The sequence below is a fragment of the Aquila chrysaetos genome, chromosome 1 (assembly GCF_900496995.4).
Source record: "Aquila chrysaetos chrysaetos chromosome 1, bAquChr1.4, whole genome shotgun sequence".
NCBI lineage: Eukaryota > Metazoa > Chordata > Aves > Accipitriformes > Accipitridae > Aquila > Aquila chrysaetos.
Window position 1 is genome coordinate 37,751,467 of NC_044004.1, and position 22,706 is coordinate 37,774,172.

Consider the following 22,706-nt stretch of genomic DNA (forward strand, 5'->3'; position numbering starts at 1 on the left):
GCCTTTAGCAAGGCTTTCAGCATGGTCTCCCACAGTCTCCTGGTAGCCAAGCTGGAGAGAGATGGACTGGATGGGTGAGCTACAAAGTGCAGTCTGTGGAAAACTGGTTGTATGAAGAGGCTGAAAGAATAGTGTTTTGTAGTGCAAAGACCAACTGTTGGCCAATATTAATGGCAGTCCTCAGGGGCTAATCTTGGGCTGATGCTGTTTTATGTCCGTACTACATTTAACATATTGAGAATGAATAGGATGGAATGTGCCCTCAGAAAGTCTGTCGAGGACACCAAGCTGGAGAAAGTGATCAACATACTGCAGGGCAGGGTTGCCTTTCCGAAGTACCTCAACAGGCTGTATGAATTGCCTGAAAAAAACCTCATGAAATCCAAAGGCAGAATAACCTCATCTAACAGCACTAGCTGGGAGGCCACTGGAAAGCAGCTTTGTAGTAAAGGACCTGGGGAGTCAACATGGACAGCAAGTTCAGCAGTGTGCCCTTTCAATAATAAGGCCTAACCACATACCGGGTTGCATTCAGAAGAATGGAGCCAGCATACCCTGGGAAATGATTAGTCCCTTTTATTCAGCATTTGAAGACCACATCTAGAGTACAATATTCAGTTTGGGGTTTGCCAGTACTCATAAAACATTGACAAACTGGAATGAATTCAGGGGAGAGTGACCATGACAATTGTAGTGCTGAAGCATGCAAATCAAGGAGAAGCTGAGTGAGCCTGCAAAAGGCGGAAATCTGACTTCGATCTTCTACTACCCAAGGCAGTGGTCACAGCTGCAGCAAGGGAAACTCTGATTAGATATAAAGGGGACAAAAAATTCACAATGAAGATCGTTAAGCACTGGAATAGTTGCCTAGAGATGATGTGGAATCTCTCTTATAAATTTTCAAAACTCAACTGAACAAGGCCTGTTAGTCCAGCTCTAAGCAGATGGTTGAGCCACATGACCTCAAAAGGTCCCTTCCAGGCTGAACTATTGTGATTCAGCCACTTGTCTTTCCCACATTTGGGAAATTTGATTATTCTCACTTAAATGTAGGTCCTTGCACTTGTATTTACTGAACTGCATTTTTTCATGTGGAATTACTTCTCCAGCTGTCATCCTGTCCTACAAAGTACATGTGATTCTTTTCAGGTTACAACATTCTATTTGCATTATCCAAGTCATTAAGAAAATCTTGACACACTATGTGGAGCACTACTTGATTCAACTTGCCGGTTCATGAAATACGGACAATCATTCTTTATAGATTTTTCCTGTAAGTTGTACATTTATCTTGCAATAATGAACCTAGACCCTGTGTCTCTATGAGTATGTCAGGAGTGAGGCAGTGTCAGAAGCGTCACTAATATCAAAATACCTATTACTGTTAGCATCTGCTCCTTTTTCCTTACGAAGGAGTGGCTTACACTATCACAGAAGAAAATCATTATAGCTTGACAAAACTCATTTAGTACAAACACATGCTTATTGTTATAAAGCATAAAGTTTTTACATTTTTTTTTCTATGATGCTTCATGTCTAACTGATTAGGCAGGTTCCTCTTCCTTCTCTTTGCCCCTTCTGAAGTTGCCCTGTTTGGTTTTGCCTTCCAAAACCATATCCATCATCAATGATTTCTCAGACATGAGTCATAAAAAGCCCAGAGGCTGCAGACACTCTATACATGTAGGACAAATTTTATTTACCTAAGTAACCTCTAATCCTTTATTTAATAGTATCAATGATGTTAGCTCTGTGATCATTTACTCAGGTGGCAAATGCTGAAACAAAAACAACCAGAAGAAAACATATCAGCAGTATATTACCAGTTTTCCTTCACTGTTAAGTTATAAATCAACTCCCTCTTTTCCCTTTTCTTAGCACTCATGTTTCTGTACAACTTTTTTACTGATTATGTCTCAATTTTATTTGTATGCCTGGACCTCCCCAATTGTATTTTTGTAAGCTCCTCCTCAGAAATTAGACCTTCCTTCCATTTTCTGCATGGCTCTTTCTTGAAATTCAGATCTCTGGAAAAATCCTGAGCTATGACGGTCTTTAAACACCTCTTTCACCACTCCTTAACATTAGAAGGATTTATAAGCTTAACAGCCAAGAGTAAATTCTCTGAAATTTTCTTCTCAGATTTCTTTTTCCTTGCAGGCCTCAATTCTAATTTTATTGCTGTCAGCTGTTGTTAATCCTACAGTTCCTGTTCATCAGATGATTCGTTTAAGTGTTTCCAAAGAGCCTCATCCTCTGGCCTGATGTTCTGTACCAGACTCCCATCATGAAAGCATCAAGATGGCCCTTTGGAACCTCATGCCTTTCCTCAACAGCAAGTTCAGTGACACTCAAACCTCTGACATCCAGGAGATCCCAAACAGTTACTGGAAAAAGGTCAGCCCAGCTGTTCCCTCTTTGGCTACCACAAGCCAAAGAAATTATCAACATGATTTTCAATTGCATTAACAGTGAACGCTAAGAAGATTTATTGAAATATATCCACAGAACTACAATCACAATATAACAGAATCTGAAAATTGGCATAACTACAGAAAACTTGTGATAATATTGCAGAAAACCAGGGATAACTACTTTTATGTATGGATTTCTGTTCCATGTGTCTGTAACCAAACAAAGTTTGTATGCCTCTTTAGATATTAAATATTATTTCAGAGCTGACTTCTGTCAACAATAAAGCAGACTGATTTCCTGGTCATGAAATTTCTTAGCAGCAAAGCAGGATTTAAGGGATATTGGCATGCTTAATGAGGGGTAGATAATTGCTAGATTGAATACTGTGGGAAAGAGTGAAGAAGCCGTAAATGGTGGTATGGCAGTAAGACGACTATTAATTCATCAGCTATGTGGCTGGGTTTGATCAGTAGGCTCAGCATTTGGCTAGTAGGTACCAAGCAGCTCGTATTCAGGAGGGCTCATCTAAGTCAAGTTTTGCCTTAGCATAAAGAAGGATGTTAAACAGGTGAAAAAGTATAACACTACTTCCTGAATGATGTGCATTATTTAAGAATGCAGAATTCAAGTATGTTATAGATGTACTGGGTTAGAGAGAACAGATTTAAAATGTCTTGACAAGTATCTTACCAATGTATTTCTTGGTTTTCAGAGATCTGAATGTCAGTAAATTCACCATTCTGGAAGGACAAGAGAATATTAGGTTCACAAGAATGCTATCTTCAGGAACTGTCTGAAGTTGCAGAGGAAACAAGCAGGTGCCCACGCAGCTGATAAACTGATATTTTCTCTTTATAGAAATCCTCAGCAGTGAACATTCTACCAGCAATATCTACTTTTCTGTATCTGTGAAAAATGGGTTCAAGTTTCAAATCATTTATCTAACCAATTCAGAACAACTGCCTGAGGCCCCAATCTCATACTCCTCTCTCCCTTTTTTCTTTTTATTTTGCTACATACTCATCTCCTCTAGTCATCTAACAAACCCCATCAGTGCAAAACCTTCACTAAATAAGAAAATAAACCCCCACAATCTAGTGCCATCAGAACTATTTTCTGTACGCCCAGCTAGTCTTTGTGGCTGTGAGCAGAGCCAACTATGTGGCACGCATCTATCCGCAGTGCCAAACTCCCAGAAGCACTGTCAGTTCTGCTTCTAAAGGGACAGAAGGTGACGCAGACTTGCTTAAGACTTAGACGAGTGACTTTCCAGTCAAAATCATTGCCACAGCCTGATGTCAGGCTGGCACAAAAAGTGCCTACAAACTGGTTATATAACTTCACAATAAATAAATAACTCCATAAGGAGCTGGACTTTAGGAATAACTTGCTCAATTAACTTTAATGATTTCCTTATTAGCTTTCTGATGTCTCATAAATGAGGGATTGCAGTTTAATGGATTTTAAAATAGTTTAAATAAATAAGTGGATTCTAAGATACCTTAAAAATATATTGACTCTTTAAGCAAACAGGTCATTTGAAGCCTAACTAGAACTTCTAGTTCATACTCTGCTGGAATATTTATCAAGTTTAAAAGACAAGCTTTAGTAATCTTAGAACAGCTTAACAACATGAAGTTACTGGCAAGCATGTAAAAGATGGACTGCTTATATTTCAAAGCTACAGCTCCTAGAACAATCACTAACATAAATTTCTTGATGCAGCATTTATGAAATAACTTGCAATGGGAATGGAAAAGAAAGCCTGAAGAAGCACATGCACGCACAGTGTGCTCCAATTGATACATCACACTGTACGTGACACTGGTAAGTTGCCCAGGTTAACAGATGCAGGTGCTCCTTCAGGGAGGCTGACATGACGAATCTCTCAGAATATGATGTCAAGAGTCATATATGGAACTTGAATGAGCTCAAAGAAAAATATTTCTCTTCAGAACGATTTACTGAGCAGTAACCTAAAACTTTGATGTGAGAATACATCTATAAACCCTATGTCTGATAAACAGTTCTGATGTTTTCTTAAAAAAAAAATAATCTGCTAGCATTCATGGTATGTTATTAGTATATTTAAAATTTTTCTACTTAATCATGTGCAATGTTATTTGTTTAAAGAACCTTCTAATCCTGCCAATATTATTCACAAACTTAGGTTGCTTTTGTAGGATCTTAGAAATATAATGTTGAGACCTTGACAAATAAAAGTTAATATCTTTAACAAACTATTTCCACTTATTCATTGTATTTATGCAACAGAACCTTGAGTTTTGCCCTCCTGAGGGATATGCAATCCACAACTATTTCAGAAGAACAAATACACACAACTGTTCCAAGGAAGGAAAGGAAATCATGTTTTGATGCCAAGCTTCTCTTCTTGCATAATTGGCGAGAAAGAAAACCCCAAGTACATTCAACAAATGGTTAATCCTGAGTTCATAAACCTGCAGGATAAGTCACAGTTCTCATCGTGAATAGTCCCACTAGCTGCAATAAGGTCTGCTTATGGTAATGGACTATTTAAACAGTGAATAGTTTTACTGGGTGAACAGTGGGATCACTCAAGAACTGAGGCCTTTAGGTGAGGAAAGTACTATCAGGTGTTGTGCTTTGTCCATCATAGCCTGTTGCTCCTTATCTACCTTAGAGGTAAACATGCTGCATAGAAATGCATTTACCCATAAAACAGTTCCATCAAAATTCAGTCAGGAAGCTTTCACACACAGCAAAGGGGGACACAGTACAGAGGACTCGTAACTCTTAACTTTGCTTTCAAAGCCTTATCAGATTTGTCAGATTTTAATAGTATACTGGCACAGCTATTAACTTCAGGCCATAAATTAACAAAACTCGCACCTGCAGTTTGGTCCTTTGATTAGAGCACCTGTGCCTGCCAGGACAATACAGCTTCCCTGGCTTTAAATTATAATTTCTATTCTACTGTGAGCATTTAACATACTGAGTTCCAACTACGTGTATAAAATAGTTTCTCAGCCAAATCTTCCATGTTCAGCAGAAACAAAAATTCAGAGAAAAAAAACCAAAGAAGATTAAGCTTTTCACCACTTCTGTAACATCTCCACTGAAATGGCGACCCATGACATGGTCTGAGTTATATATGTTTCATAACCCTAGGGGACTCTCAAGCCATCAAAATTTCATTAGACTCACAGCAGTCCCAGTACGTTCTTAAGTTGGACTGCTGGCCTCCCTATCAATAAATAAATCAACTGTAATCCTTTTTAGTGACTAAACTCTTCTTTGAAGTTGTATCAAACATCAGACGTTCCTTGCATAATTTTAACCAGTGCAGAATAATGTCTTTTCTAACATAGCCACAGTCTTCTCACACATGAAAAAATACAATAAAACTCTAACTTTAAGCTCATGGAGGAAGTTTTGGTATATTGTAATCAGCCATTTTGCTTTTTTAAAAATTGCTAAGTATAAAGTTTATTAAAAAAGTACACCAAACCTATTGTATTTCTGAAGCAGTCACCTCTTTGGTAATGTAAAGATACGACTCTCTAAGGGAATTGTGTGTGCGTACGTGTATATATAAAAAATGTATTTTCAAGATCATTAACCTAGGGTTTTACAGAAAACTCAAGAGAATTTCTTTCAGCATAGACCTTTCAAAAGAAAAATCACAGGGCTGCTCAACAATTTATTCTAGATTGCTTTCCAGCTGAAATATCAAGAGTCATCTAACAGACACTCCATTGCCAAAAGGAGGTAGGGAAGTACTCCTGTCCTCCTCCTTCAAAATTTGCCTCCAACTGAAAACAAGTTTTCCAAGCATGAGACAAGCCACCTGCAAACACGGAGCTCTCTCTCCTCAGGTACAACATGGCATTAAGTCCAACACAAAAAGGAGGATCACATTGGAGACAGCCCTCTTGCACAGGCATCTTCAGTTAGAACCATCCACCAGAGGAAAGACAACAAGTATGAATAATGCCAAAATATATCTTTCATTTTGTCTTCTCAAACTGAAGTTAAAATAATAAATAGGTAGGACTAAACACTACTGCTTGTAGTTTAAAGTAAAAGTGCTTTTCTTTTTTTGAAAAGGATTACCATACATACACACGCATATTGCTGTTTCCCACAATGTGTTACAACTATTGCCAGAGGATAGAAATAAAATTGCTCTGACTTTTGTACAGCTGAGCAGTCAGGTTTAATAAATTAATAAAATTACGTGTAGACATGCAGGCAATAGCCATCACTAATTTTCATTTTTACTCATTTTTCTTTATTCCTCTTTTGAATTTGTCATATAGAAAGTCATGAAGTTAATAGAACAATCATTTTAATTCTAGTAAATCTTCTGCAAATAAAAAAGAAGTTAAAGATAAACTGTTTTCTAAGATTTGTGCATTTAGCATTTAACACCACATTAGGTTCTGTTCATAACTTCAAGTGGAGGTAAAAAAATTTTGAAAAGCTTTAAAAATTATTCAGTCAATTGTATTAACCTCTTTTCATTTAAACACTAAGCCTTAATATATACAATGGTCATACCCCACATCCTACAAAGCTGCTGTTTAGAATTTTTTTTTGCAGATTTTAATTGCACAGTAATCCAGTCCCCCAGGCACATCAAAGGCCACATGTCCCTCTTCCCCACAATTCCAATTCCTTTCATCAACTAGGAAGTTTAAAGCACAATCAAATTTGTTTTCCAATCACATGAGCCCCGTTAATAAGCTATTCTTTGCGTTCATTCATCCATTCTAAGATTCTGCAACTTCTCCAAGATGTCTTAAAGAAGAGTTTACAATGAAACCTTTGATTGCAAGCTGGCCTTGGGGATCAACTTTATCACCACTTACTTAGCTGTCCTGCAAAAGGTAACAGGTGACATGGCCTGAGATAAAACAGAACTAATCTTTTTTATGATTAAACTCTTCCAAAATTACAGTTAAAACCTCACACCCAAAGCTTTCATTAGAGCTTGCATTAGTTAGACTGATACTGAATATTGACTTTTCTGGGAAGCGGGGGGGGCGGGTAAATAATTCAAGGCCATTCCTCTAATGATTTAAAATTATCAAGTGTCAACCAAAACAGCAAATAAAACATTGATTTATATATGGGCATATGCATAAGAACTTACCATTTTCACTGTCGGACTTGTTTTCATGTTCGGTATCAGTCAGAGTGAGGGCTGAGTTGGAACGGCTCGACAGACAGGAACTGCGCCCTGATTTGACCCCCCTGCCCCAAAGTCTCATGGCATGCTCTGGAGACATCACTCCTTCATTTTCAGTATCAGCATCTGACCCTGCACTGATAGAGTAACCTCTGTGGGGGAGCCCCATTTCCGCACAAAACGCCAGTCCTCGACGAGTTGCTGGTTCACAAACTCCTAACTGCCTTAGGGTAAAATTCTGTCCTGATTAGGGGAAAAAAAGATAACAAAAGGTGAGAATTTTTTTTTAAAGAACCTAAAAGTAAAAACTCTTCATGTGTATAACTGTCTCAGGTATCACACAAGGTATTTTGTCAAAACTCTGCATGTATTACAATCAAGTGGATTCTTTTGTCTCCAGCTCTCTGTGGTGCCCCTTCTCACTCATACTACACCTTAGCACTGTTTTGTCAACTGCTTAAACACATCAAAACTGCTCCTGGGTAGGAAAGAAACATAACAGAATCTGCAAACTAAGAAAAGCCAATTCAGCACATGAAAGGATTAAAAATAAATGACAAACTTTTTTTTCTCCCCCCCCCCGCCTTTTTAAAGCATGAAAGCAGTAACAAGGTATTTGTTAGTATTACCTTTTTCTTTGTTTTAATTTTTTTTTTTTTTTGGTCTTGGTTAGAGGCCAAAGCAACAGGCTATTTTCCCCATACAGATGTCACCTAATATGGCAATGGAAAAACTAAATGGGAACCAAACTCACTTGGTCTTTATTGGATCTCTCTGCCCTACTTTAACACATAAATATAAACAAATAGGAACACGGCCACCAGTTACCTGCAAGGACTACAATAAAGTTGTTATTTTTTGTGTCTCTGTACTTTGAGAAATATTTTAGGCTTTTACTGCTGAAGCAGAGTCTGTGCATTTTAAACAGACTTTCAGCCTCTGTTTTGGAGCAGAGCAAGAGACATAAGTGAATCCCAAATGATTGTATTAATAAATTAGGTGCAATAAACTCGTGACACTTCAATAACTTAAAGTGTCTAAATTATGCGACACTCAAAAATGACTGCCTTTTTAATGGCTGTGTCTTCATCCCACTTTTATGTCCATAGATTTAAGACATTTTATGATACATAGACACTTGGCAAGCTCATTTGCATGCCTATACCCATAATGCTTTTCCACCCTAGCCCACAGTTATTTCATTTCTCTGGGAACAAATTAGAACACGCATTTGATTTTTGAATCTGAAAGGCATCCTAATTTCTCCAAAATTAGTCATTTAACATAAAAATATGTTAGTAAGATAACTAAAGCTTGTAATACAACAAGAACAGAATCCCATCAATCAGAAACTAATAGAATTGCAGTAGTGTGAATACAAAAGTGTAAATAATTCCTGAAAAATTAAGAGTTAATGCCCTGGCCATAAACTTGTTTTAAGTGAGCCAGTTAATTATTTTATTGCTGCGGTCACATGAAGTTGTCGTTATAAGTTTCTTTGCAGTCAGAACCATAAATGAATTCTGACAATGACTTTCATAAATAATGAAAATCAGTTACTACAATTAGGTACGAATCAAGCTGTATTTATTATGCAGCTGTGAATAAATATTTGAATGAAAATACAGCTGGGGAGGTAAATACAAAAGGACTAAGCACATCTATGACTATGTCTGAACAGTGTGAAGGGTATAAGAACAGGGGATTACCGTGCACACTGATAGTATCTTGGCATGACTGCTTTAAAAAATGACATGTGAATTCTCAGGTTTTATGAGAGTTGAAACTAATCAGAGAAGCAAACAGGCCAAACAAACAGCCCAGTGGTAACAGAGTCAGAACTGAAAGTAGTAAAGTGTCTAAAATACTTATTATTTTGCATTTTGGTAAATATATGTTAAAGGTGACAGTCTAGAACACTGTTTTTACATGTTTGGTACATTATTACATGAATCTGCATTTTCAAACAGTTGCCTAAAGTCAGAACCAAATATAGAAGCCCACGTGCACATGTGTATGTATACAGGTGTACCTACACACACATGAAGTGGCTAAGGTGTATACACAGTTGCACATGCAGCATCTTATTGGTTCTAAGAACAGGGGTTTGGGAAGCAAAATAGAAAGGAAAAAGGTATTTTTGACCGAAGACAAGGTTACTTGAGTCAGTAACAAAACTGCTGTTGACTTCAATGCTACAAGGTGTTATGCCTGTGGTCCCCATAACCTCACGGTGCTGAGATCTGGAGATGAGGAAGGATGTGGACAGGCACAGATGCTGCCTTTTGAGCCACAATTAGACTAGCTGCAGCAGACAAGCATCGCAACCTGCAGCTCCTCAGCCAGCCTGCACCACACAGCCCCGTGCTCCCCCCACTGCTAAAAGGACCTCTTTGCACTCAGAGAATCACTCAGGGAGACATCTGTGCAGACACATCAATTTGAAGAAACTATCCCCCCCTCCCTTTTTTTTTTTTCCTCCTCTTAAGCATACTATTATTTTTAAGAGAAGCTACTTCAGGCATTACATAATAACATCCTCCATGATCACTTTCTAGAAGACTTGGTCTCAGGCACAACATACCACCTACCATCTATTAATGTTTTTTGTTTTTTAACTCTAAGTTTATAACAGCCTACCTCCATGTAAAATATTTTCTTCCTTTTTCCCCTCTTATGAATGGTAAGAAAACCAAAATGGCACATCACAGTGCCAAAACAGAAAAGGGGGGCAGGTTTGTGTATTGCTTTCCCATCACATTCAATATATTAGAGTTTTCACCACACTGAGAAGTTTTACAGCATAGCCCAGAAATGTTGTAACAGCTTTAGAAACATCAGGCTAAATAATCTTCTGAATTAAAGCTTTCCTAAGAGCTTTACTAAGAGGATTGTACTCCATGTAAGTTGCCTACACAAATGAAAAAAAAACAAAAAACCAAACAAAACCAAAAAACCCCTAACCAAACCAAAACCCACAAAACCCAAACCAAAAAGTTGACATAGAAAACTATGTATTTCTGTAGGAATTTGTATCCCAAAGGAAATCATACATATGTGATACAAAAATTTTACATCTTAAGATTCCTGAACAATGAAAACAGGAAGTCTTCCAGGATCCAGGGGAAGCTGAACACGGCTGGGATGCAGACCTAGTGGGCAGCAGAATACACAGTGGACTTTTACCCGATAATGAACAATACTACGAAATAAAAATAAAAATTGAAAAGGAGGTTGTAGGAGCTCAGTGGAAAAAAGAGTATGAAGAGAAGATGTTCTCATCCTTGTGTTCTTAGAGTTTCTAATTAACCTTTCCAGAATGACTTCAATGTGAGGGATTTAATCATCTGTTTCTGACACTATACATACATTGGCAATTTCTCCCACTGACAATAAGTGCCTCAACAGTTCATAAAGACTTAAAAACAACTTTGAGAGTGTAATGAACTAATTCTTAAGAAGAAAATGTAGATACAGAATGAACAGATAGGCATAATGCCTTGTGGTTTTTTTTTTTCTTTTCCTTTAAAAAAAGTATGAAGTATAAAATAGAAAAAAATTAGACACAGTGTTTCAAGGACACTTGTTCTGGAGACACCTTTGGGGATTTTGGTTGATTTGGGATGATGTATCATGAAGTTAGGTTCTAAAAACAGAAAATAATGCTGTTTACTACCACTCTACCATTAGATACTGCATTTCTCTTGGCTAGGAATATCAATTTATGGGTAGTGTAAGGACTGCTGACATCCTCCATTTGTGCAGACAAGAACAAAATTAATGTAATAACTCTAAAATAACCTTCAGGAGCTTGGGCAGCAATCACTGTTAAAAATGCAGCATTTGCCAACAGCAGCCATACACATCCACCTGTTATGTTGCAACCGCTTTCTGTGTAAGCAATGATCCACATACAATTGGTGTACCTCCTTAACTACGTTAGTTAAATAAATACAAAAAAGTATACCAACATAATTTTAATATATATGTCTTAATATATATAATTTTTTAAAAGAGTGTGTGTGTACATATATATTTCTCTGCCAGAATCACACAGATTATATTGTCTAGAAATGTAAATAACTTTTTTTAGTTTAATCAAATACTGCATATAAGCAAGTTTGATATATGCAGAAATTATGTATTATTTTAGAAAGTCAGAAGTTAACAGCTGGATTTAAATGAAAACCTGCTGCATTTGTGCCACATTTGTTTCCCTGGCCTAAACTGGGGAGGTTATTCAGACATCCATAATAATTGAAGCTTCAAGTTGGAAATGTTATCTGTGGAAATGGGTTTTTGAAGAGGACTACTAATCAAAAGAAAAGGCCCCATGGTTCTTCAGTTGTCAGTCCTTGCTCTAAGTTGGATCTATACTAAATATATACACAGAGAGATTCTCTTAAAAACCATGAAAAGGGGAAAGAAACAAACAGAAGATATGAACAAAAAAATATCCAACAGAGAATTTGTCAGCATCTCCATACATCAGCACTGTCCTTAGTAATTCATTAACCACTGATAAGTCGACAAGTCAGGTTTCAGCAACAATAGACTATTTTGGAAAAGAGGGAAAGAAAAAAAAACCTTCTGAAAAGCCTGCAAAGCATCTGCCTAGTTAGTATAAAAATACACCCACACCCCTACCTTTAAACCAGAGGAATTATAGTTTGAGTGCCTTTGCTGACTTTGGTTTTGTCATAACAGGATAGACATAGTACCAAAGAGGCAGAGGTCCCAAACCCATCCAAGCCCATACTCAAAATTCTGTTTAGTTTGTCTCTTGCTTATGTTTCTGAGGAAGTTTCATGCCATGTCTGCTGTCTCTGCATCCTTAATTACTTGTCAGTTCCTTTCTAATCTATTCTTCTTTGCTGCCTTCTATGTGCCTGTAACACCTTCGTGCCATTCAAAAATCAAGTGGATTTTCCCTATAATCACTCTATGATAACGCATGGTGAAAATACTTATACTAAACTTCGAAAAATTGTGAAGCAACTAAAGCTATACAGATGCAAAACTACGATCATGGTCCTTAGGAGAACCAATCTTCTCCCTTACATTTCCTCAATTCCCTACTTAATCCTGATTTTTTTTTTTTTTTTTTAATTAAAAGAAGTCTCATTTATTTAGAAAGCAAATGAGGAAAAATATTTTTCTCAGGTTTTCATTTTCTGTCTGCAGACTACTGCATACAAACATGACCTCATAATACAATGCTTATCATATAAGCTTATTGTATAAGCAGCACTGATGTCAAAGTGTTACTGCAAGGACCATGCTGTTTTCTGCTATATGGGAAAAGTACTTACTTTTGTATCCATGTTTAGACACTATATAGTGGCATGTTTTTCCTATTTGAAGCTCCTTACCTGGAGATCATTCTCAACACCTCTGAACACTTTCCACAGAGCAGAAGCCAGCACATAGCTGCACCACATCTTTGAAATGCTTCATCACTTCTGTACAACCAAGAGCTCAAGACTATTGACCTGATTCAACAGTACCTTGCCTTCCTAACTCATACACGACAACTACGAAGGAATAGCTCTGTTAACAGCAAATTGGCTGGCCTGTTCACTCCAGTAAGTCCTGAAAAATAGACTTCAATTATGTGCTAGTCAAAGATGGAAAGAGGAGCTTCTTTGTATATAACAATAGGCAGCAAAACTGTCCCTTCTGTTCCCAGAGCACTAGCTAATCACTACAGGACCACTGAGAACATGGGGTAGATGGCATCTTTCCAGATGATCAAAGCAGAGCTGCACTGGTTTAGCAAGAATTCCACGCAATCCTATGGGATCTTAAACAACATCTACTTTCAAGTATCAATTCTACCTGGTTTCTTAAGGAAAAATATGTAACTTCTTTGTAAATAAAATATTTTTTTCCACTTACTGGGGCAAATACAATGCGGCACACTTACAGAGACGGTCCTTCGTAAGGAAAGGTCTTGAGAGGAAGGACAGAAGTGAAGTTAAATGTACAGTAGGGTAACAAATTTGCTGGAAATGAAAGGACAAAGATTTTAAAAAAAGAAAATAGCAAACAGATGCCGTGGATGCTCCATAAAACTCTGATAAGAAGTGTACAAATGCTGTCTCCAGAAGTCAGAATGTTAGCTGGGTAAAATACAATTACACAAGAGAATGACTAATAGATGTGATACCATCCATTCTGTCACACAAACTTCACAATATATTCACTAAAAAGGAGTTTTCAAAGCTGTACTTGCAGAGTTCTCTTCACTAGGATGCAAGAAATCGCAGTGAAGACTGACAAGTAATGAGCTTTGCCTATGTTAACATTTTTTCTGATTTAGCATAGTATTTTGTTGTTGTTACTTCAGCCTGATTTTCTCTTTTGTTTTTGTGAAAATTATCTGTGAAATTTAAACCATCCTAACCCACTGCATCACATTTTCCTCCTGTTTTTAATTCCTATGTTTTTCTCTTCACTCATCACAACCTTCTTCCTTGTCACCTCTTAATCCCTCTTTCTTGACCCTTCCGCTCTATGCACTTTTCCATCTTAACCTCCTTTTCTTGTCATTATCTGATTTAGAGTGGAGCCATACCATTCATATGAGAGACAGTTGCTTCTCCAATATATCCAGTAAACTACATAATAACAAACAGCATTAAATTATATTAAATCTTAGCAAATGTGCATGTAATTTTGAAGTGCTTGTTATTCTGAGCAAACATTAACCACACAGTTCTCCCATTCCTTATGGGCTTTCAAAACCATATGGGGAGCTAAGTCATGGTCTCAGTGACTTCTAAAAGAGTTAGTGGCAGATACTGTGAGTTCTCTGAGCTGCACTTACTCTGCCACTCTTGCTAGAAGAGCTTTATGTAAGACTCAAAACCTGAGTCAATTCTATAAAAAAAAAACCCCAAAACAAAACAAAACAAAAAAACCCAAACCCCACACTTATTTTCTTTGTGGGAAATACAAGTATTTCAAACCTGATAGTTAAACCAGCCATGTATTTTTACTAGCATTAAATTATAGAATCACAAGGAAACATTGACTGAAATGCTAGCCTGGGAAAGTTTTTATTTTAAGAAACAGAGCAGAATCGATGTGAATGAAACACAGCATCTTCCTGCCACTGGTTTTCCAAATTATCGTTCAAACATGCAGACTCTTCTGTGCAGTATGGGAGACTTGTAATTTTATTCCCTGTTAGGCTTGAGGGTGGCAGGGGATCCTCAGTACTAATCCACAGACTAGAACATGAGAAGCACTTCTTAATCCAGTATAAGGATAATAGACTGTTCATCAAGCCCTTCTGAAGTTACCAGAGTAAGATTAAAGTCAGCTGAAGATAATTTCACAATTGCACAATTCAAAGCTTCAAGCTACAGCATCAGCAATCATGTTCCAGTAAATGATTTAATAATTTAAACATTATAGTTCCAAATTTGGGGATTTTATATAAAAGTCTGGTTTTATGACTATGATTACATAACATACAAACTAAATTAAGAGAAGCTAACACAGCTGTCCAGATCACAGGCTGCAAGGAAAAAAAAAAAAAAAAAAAAGAAAAAAAAAAAAAAGGATTCTGTGGATTTAAAAAAGAAATACAACTTCATGAGTAGCAGGGAACACAAAGTCTTGATCATGACCAGAATGACAGTACAGGCATTTTAGGCCTCTATCTTAATCTTTGGATCCTGGGACCAAATCATCAACATCTCAGCATCCATTTATTACAAAATACAAATAAAGCCTAAATTTGATAGATGTGAAGAAAATATGACCCAAGGGTAAGCAATGCAGAGATGATGGATATCCAGTCTGCAAAGAGCCTACAACCACAGATCTGACAGGTATGAACTGCCACATTAAGGTCAGTACGATGCTAATGACATGACATACAGCTTGAAATAGGGAAAGAAGGTGAGGAGGAAGGAGGCAGCGTGAAGAGAAGCACACAAAATAGAGCTCAGGCTCACTGCTATTCCTCCATATGAGGAGGAGAGAAAACTCCACCGTTACTTCTGCCTTTCCATGAGGGAAAGGCATGTCTGCCACCGCAAGTGAACGGATAGACCCACAGAGGGATATGTCTCACAGCATGGTAGAAAACTTGATTAGTTCAACAGGCTCTGAACTGGTATAAGAAAAATCCCAACACACCTATTCTGAGTAGCTCATATATTTCTATTTGTAGGATTTCATAAACAAGTAACCCACATGCATGGGAATCAGCTCTGCAATGCATGGACAGAATGAGGCGCTCAGACCATCTCTGTAGGTAAGTACAAGAAACAACAGAGAATACAGACCCAAGGATTTCTGCAGAAATGAAAACCTCTTTTAATCCCCCTTTCACTCACACTTCCCATCACACGCCCCCAAAAGGGTTTCCATTCTGTAAACCCCCCCAATAAATGTAGCGTAGCATTGTCTTAATTTAGATTTTCTAGCAAAATGTCCATTATGCTGAAGACAAGAAAGGATTTACGACTCAGACATATTTATGGCACTGCAAAGCAAAAAAGTAGAAATAAAACTTGAGGCAAATGTGTTCCCTTGGCTCTGCCATTTCCTCTTTCAGCTTTAATAGCTCAGTAACGCTGAGTACTGGCTCTCAAGCCAGTAAGTTGTGACATCTTACAAACTAATGTCAGAAATTATCAAGGAACTTTCTGAGGAATTATTCCTATTTTACGTCTCTGCTTCGCCTTCTGCGTTTATTTGCCAGTGATGGAATAAGCAATCACTCACAGCTTGGCCTATAGCCCTGACTCTCAGCCCTAAGCACTAAATCAACAGATAGGACAGAGGGGACTCTTCAGCCTCGTTCATTCCTCTCCTCACCCCATCTCTAACCACACACTTTACTAGCTTTATTCTCTCTATAGATGTTAACACGCTGAAGTCATCTTTCATAACCATGCATGTGATCCATTTATCTCCCCAGTCCTCAGTTTAGTTTTTATTATGAACAGGAGCAGCACATACATCTCAGTATATGAGCTACAGAAAGATGTAAGAGCAATTACAGACCCTCTACAGTATCTTCCTTTCCATGAGGCTGAAAGTCCTTGTGACGGCCCCTTGCTCACCTTATAAATCCGTAATTGTTATGATCAAGAACTTAATTCTCTTATTTTGCAACGGGACTAGTCCAAGACAAGGTTTTTACTCTGTGGACCAAGGCTGTGTAGAAATGCCTGATCAAGCAGTCTACTGCCAATAACCAAGGATGATTTTTCCCTGGAGAATCACAATTGCCCTTTGTCTCTAGATCTGTAGCTCATCTACAGACCATGACCCACAAGGGGCCAATTTCAACTAGATGAATACCTTAGAGCAAGTGCGCATATGACTGAACGTGAGCTAAATATACTCCTAATCAAATAAAAGTGAAATATTTTTCTTAGTACCACTCTGTAGCTAATAGAATAACTTTAAAAGTCAACAGATCCTTATCACCTGGAACCTGAAAACCAATTAACTTCTTATTGTTGCTTTAAGAAGTAACTAGTATAGCAATGAAAGATGATAATATTACTTAGCACTTGCAGCGCTTTTCATCTTCAAAGCATTTTGCAAACATAAACTAATTAATCTTCCCAACACGCCTGTGAGGTGGGTAAGTGTTATTATTCCTGTATTACAGAGGGAAAAAAAAAGCACCTCTGGCAGAAGGTTATGTGCTTAGCTCAAGGCCACAAAATTATCCAGAACATACTGGCACTGTATGCTGCTTACAGAAGTTACCCACTCAAATCGGGCAGATACTGCAGGTGGCCTTGTTTTAGCATAACAAAAAAGCATCTGCCACGATGACAATCAGGACACATCTTGCACTGCAGCCAGGAACATAAAACACTAATTCTAGTATCTGCCTCAGATTTAGAGAGGCAGCGCTTGCCATGTCACTGAATGGTGATTAATTTGCTCATCAGGAGATCACAAAGTCACTTATTATTTCATACCTTCTTGTAAATAATCTGCAAAGCAGGCTGATTCAGTTCTATTGAGAATCACTTGCCTACTCAATAGTCAAAATCAGCTCATCTGTAAGGCATAGGTAGTGAAAGGTCAAAAATGGTCTTATATATCTATCCTTCCACTGCTTCAGACAGGTAAGTTTAAAGTACTCAAGCTTTAGGTTTAAAAACATGACCATTTAAATCCTTTAATCCTACAGCTGACATTCACGGTGACTAAAAAGATTAAACATTTTGCTATCCAAATAACTCATTTTGAGCAGCTGGTATTTAAAAGCAATAGACTTTGGAGTCATATTATGTTAGCATAGAAGTTGCAACTAATGTTTCAGGTTTGTGAAGTCTTAAAAATATATCCCTGACGGTATTTACTATCTTAAATAATAAAATAAAATTGTCAAAGCATACACATCACTGTTTCAGGTCCCTCTCACTGAATGGTGAGATTTTTCTAGCACCTAAATCTAATTGTCACGGGAGTGGCAGCTGAACAATAGCTATGATACATCCACACACTGTAACATACTATATGCGGCTTCGCTTTTCAGCAAGCTGGTATCAGTGATCCAGCATACCGTGAAAGAAAGAAATTCTTTTTCTTTGCTTGTTTGCTAAGTTCAGCCCCTCTTTTTTGCAGCTCCAAGGAGTTATTAGGGCACTTAATCTAATTTAGGCATTTAAGTATTCCAGAAGAGTAAAGGTACAAAACCACGCATACAAGTATTTTCTCCTGCAAAACTGAAAGGGGTAGCATGAAAATAAATTGATGTTGAGGCTTGGCTGACAATGAATTGTTCTGATTGATAAACACGGTGAACTCATTCTCACTGCCAGCTAGAAGGGCCAAATAACTTTACCTGCAGGCTAAACCATAGTTGACTCAAGCTTTCAAAAAGTAAAAATGTAACAAAGCCTGTACTACCTCATCAGGTCTTTTATTAGCAAAAGGTGTCCTGCAGCTCAGCTTTTCAATTCACACAGTTCACAAACAGTGCTGTAATTATTTTGTATGAAAATATGAACACGCACAAATCTGCGGTGCATCCTGCCACCTGTGCTCGTGGGTCAGCCTCCTGCTCCTGTGCAAAAACTCACTGACGTGATACATGGATCACCCTATAGAATCACTATACTGTCCTGCAACAACAAAATTCTTTGAAATGGAACAATGACTACTTAAGAGGTATTTCATATTCCTCTCTTCCCTTTAACATGTATCTGATGGTAAATAAAGTACAGTTTTTGCCTGCCTGTATTTTTCCTACTAACTAAAATAAAAAGTTTTTCAGTTCTTCTGAGTCCAGGTTGGTTCACGATCTCCTTCAAATTATTTTAATATGGTTATATTATTACTTCCAATTATTTTTTCCAAATGTAATTTAAAAACTACTACTTAGTTTCTATATTTCTACAATCCTTCCCTCCCACTCCATGGTCACGTCACACTTTCAGATATTTCTGCACAGCAGACTCCTATGTACTTTGTATCGCTTCACAGAGCAGTTTAATTTTGTAAACACATGGATTTCTCTCTGTACAACAGAGAAATTCAGCTTTATAGAGTCAGCTTTAATCCTGAATTCAGCAAGATACTTAGGCATATTCAAAACACAAGCATTTAGGTTGCTGAATTCAATTAGAGAAGTTGTACATTTAAATCAGTCTGCTGATTATAGTGGGATACTTCAAAGCATAAGAACACAGGTGTTGTCTTCCTCCCTTACACATAAATAGCAAACAATTGTATCATAACACCTTGGAAAGTAAATAGTCTTTCATAGTGCTTCATCCATTGTCAAGGATGAGATTAGGTATCTTCTCAAACATGCAATATAAAATTGAGTATATAGCTTAAAAATACTTTTAAAGAAAAAAGCTCATGGTCTTCACTTACATGGCTGGCTGCTGAGTTTAATTGTTCACAGGCTTACCAATGTTTTTTGAATCTTATGTGGGGATTAACAACAAAGTGAAAATAAATAACTACATTAGAAGTTCTAAAAATGGTAGGCTAAACAATCCTCATCTAAAGAGTTTAAAAACAAAACCAGTTTTGCACCAGATGAAGGGGCTTGAGAAGAATGGAAGGAGACTACAGTAGGTCGTATCCTTGTTGATGTTAACGGAAAGCATGTTGCCTAGATGAAGTTACAATTTCCTAAACAAGCATATCTGCTCTTCCAGTCTTGTCAACTGGGTTTCAAAATTAACAAAATAATCCCAGTTATATAATAATTTCATGTTCAAATATTTTACTATACGTTTTAAGTGCTGGTTTTAGAATTACAATGACAAATATAAGCATTTTAGGCTCTTATTTCCATTTATGCAATTAACCTTAAGCAACAGAAATTCAACAGATGAGGAAAAAGATTCTGTGACTGGAACTGACAAATCAGAGAACCTCTTCTCCACCAGCAAAGATCTCCTGGGATAAAGCTACCACTGAACAGGGCATACCTATCTCCTACGGCAGTATCCCTTTCTGAATTCCTCGCATGGGATTTTGGGAAGTAGGAAGCACAAAGACACGTACTGAGACAACTCAGGAAGAAGAGGTAGAAAAGTTCCGATTCATTAGCAGAAAGCTTTGAAGGGCTTTACCACAAAATATCAGCCGTAAAAAACACAGTGACATTTTAAAATTGTGCCACATTTCAGAGACTTGAGAAACTCAGGTAACTGCTCCAGCAGCTTTCCAGCAGACACTGGAAATTTGATATTGTTATTTTACACAGTCTTGGCAAAAAAAGTGAAACACTGGTCATGATTAATTTTAAAAATTAATTTCCAGTTAAAGGTATTTATTAAAGCTTTTTTGCTTATAGATTTATTTCCTGTTGATTTAGCAGGTTAGAACGTAATCAGACTGTCAACAAAGCCACGTATCTGCACTCTATTTCTAGACGGAGGGGAAAAAAATAAATACAGGGAAGAGTGTTTTATATATTATTTAAAAACCTTTGGAATGACCTTGAACACATTTTCCACAAAATGCTTCCAATGCCAGAAGCAGTAAATTCTCTCAGTCAAAGATGAATCAAAGGAACACACTATCTAAGACTGCAAAACAAGCCCTTTATAACCTGACCCTATCAAACCTGCTGGTAGTCCCCAAAGGTGCTAAAACAGCACACATTAGAGGAAGCCAATAAGCCATACAAAAAGAATTGAAAGGACAATGAGGAAAATCAAATGGGCACAGATGACAGTGCTGAGACCACTGAAAGCTGAAGATGACACTACACATCCCAGGCTGCCATTTTAGGCCTATAGATGTGTAATTTATTGCATATTGGGCAATAAGCATTAGCTGAATATTATGAGCTTTTCTGAAGAAAATGAAAAAAAACCAAGCCCCAGTGCACCATCATATGTGACATGCCAGACCACTTAACTTCTTCCATTTTGTTATTGCTGCTTAAAAAGAACAGTACTCTATTCAGGTAATAGTTTATGAATACGTTAAATAAATGGTGCCTATTTTGGTATAATTTTGTCACTAGTACTAAGAAAGTGTCTATAGCGCAGGTCTTAGAAAACTTCCTCTTGATTTTACCTCATTAAAGTAACGACATCAAGGTGACTGACAACTTCAAAACTAGAAAGTAGTGATGACCTGAAGTTTCAACACATCAGAGAAACCAAAAATACACAGCAGAAAGCAGACAGACTACAGTAGCAGCAAGCCTCAGTTACACAAGCCTAAGAGAAATATTTTATTTCCCTTGCAAACATTTGTAGGCAAAAAAGTCAACACCATCTGCCCAGCTCTAATTCTAATGTAAAGTTATTCTACTTGGAACAAAGAAAAACCACCAATGGGGAAAATATTTTTAAACATTTCTAAAATTAAAACTAAAGACTTCTCACAAGGAGGAAGTTTCTTTTTCTACCCCTAAATCTATTCTTGTTTCCTCATAAAAGAGAAGATAGCTTTATACAGAAGACTGAGGCATAGGTTCACACAGCTCTTGGCCTAGCTTTATCCTTTTAGATAGCTGGGCTGCAGTACTCCACACATTTCATAACTTTTTCTTTTTCTCCTTATATTAAGTAATTTAGTTGTGGAAATGTAGAAATGCCAATTGCAGAGACTACCGTTTTGAATCCAAAAGTGACGCCTAAGTGCTTAATCCTAACTAAAGCCAAGTACAATCTCCCAGAATCACTGAGGTCCAAAGAGACCTCTTGAGATCATCTAGTCTAAACCCTCTGCTCAAGAACGGTCAGCTACAGCAAGTTGCCCAGGACCACATCCAGTCAGGTTTTGAGCATTAACATGGATATTTAGATCTTTCATGCCTCTCCAGTCCTGGACTCAGAAATTCAACAGTGAGCTCTAACAACCTGTTAGCACTGGTCAGATATTATAGATATCCACTAAAAACATCCCCCAACAAACCCAAATGCATTAACTGTGAACTAATTTACTTTACTCACTGTACAGTGCTCTGTTACTGTCCTTGTGAGCTAAAAGACAAAGACCCTGAGCTAATGCATTATTCGTATGCTCATCCACACATATTATGTTTCCCCAAATCTGTTCATAGAGCTTGGCCTTCTTGGAACAGTTGTGTTTATTTTTATTCATTTTGAAGCTATTTACATTTTAGGTATATGTCCTGGTTTCAGCTGGTATAGTTAATTGTCTTCCTAGTAGCTGATACAGTGCTGTGTTTTGAGTTCAGTATGCGAAGAATGTTGATAATGCTGATGTTTTCAGTTGTAGCTAAGTAATGTGTAGTCTCAAGTCAAGGATTTTTCAGCTTCTCGTGCCCAGCCAGTGAGAAAACTGGAGGGGCACAAGAAGTTGGGAGAGGACACAGCCAGGGCAGCTGACCCAAAGTGGCCAACGGGGTATTCCACATACCATGTGACATCACATCTAGTATATGAACTAGGGGGAGAGGGGGCAGGGGGATCACCGCTAGGGGATTCACTGGGCATCAATTGGCGGGCGGTGAGCAATTGCACTGCACATCATTTGTATATTCCAATCCTTTTACTATTACTGCTGACATTTTATTAGTGTTATCATTATCATTATTAGTTTCTTCTTTTCTGTTCTATTAAACTGTTCTTATCTCAACCCATGAGTTTTACTTCTTTTTTTCCTGATTTTCTCCCACATCCCACTGGGT

The 22,706-nt window shown here is 37.5% G+C and overlaps 1 protein-coding gene across 8 annotated transcripts in view; it reads right to left on the reverse strand.

Moving 5' to 3' along the window:
* TENM3 (teneurin transmembrane protein 3) overlaps positions 1-22,706 on the reverse strand; it is a 642,124-nt gene that overhangs the window by 311,960 nt on the left and 307,458 nt on the right. For 7 of the 8 annotated variants that reach the window (XM_030043752.2, XM_030043924.2, XM_029996042.1 and 4 more), the window contains one exon: positions 7,553-7,831. The exons of the other annotated variant lie outside the window; for it this stretch is intronic. In XM_030043752.2, coding sequence (XP_029899612.1) covers positions 7,553-7,831 — 279 coding nt within the window. The remainder of the gene's footprint in view (positions 1-7,552; positions 7,832-22,706) is intronic. 8 annotated transcript variants of the gene reach the window in all.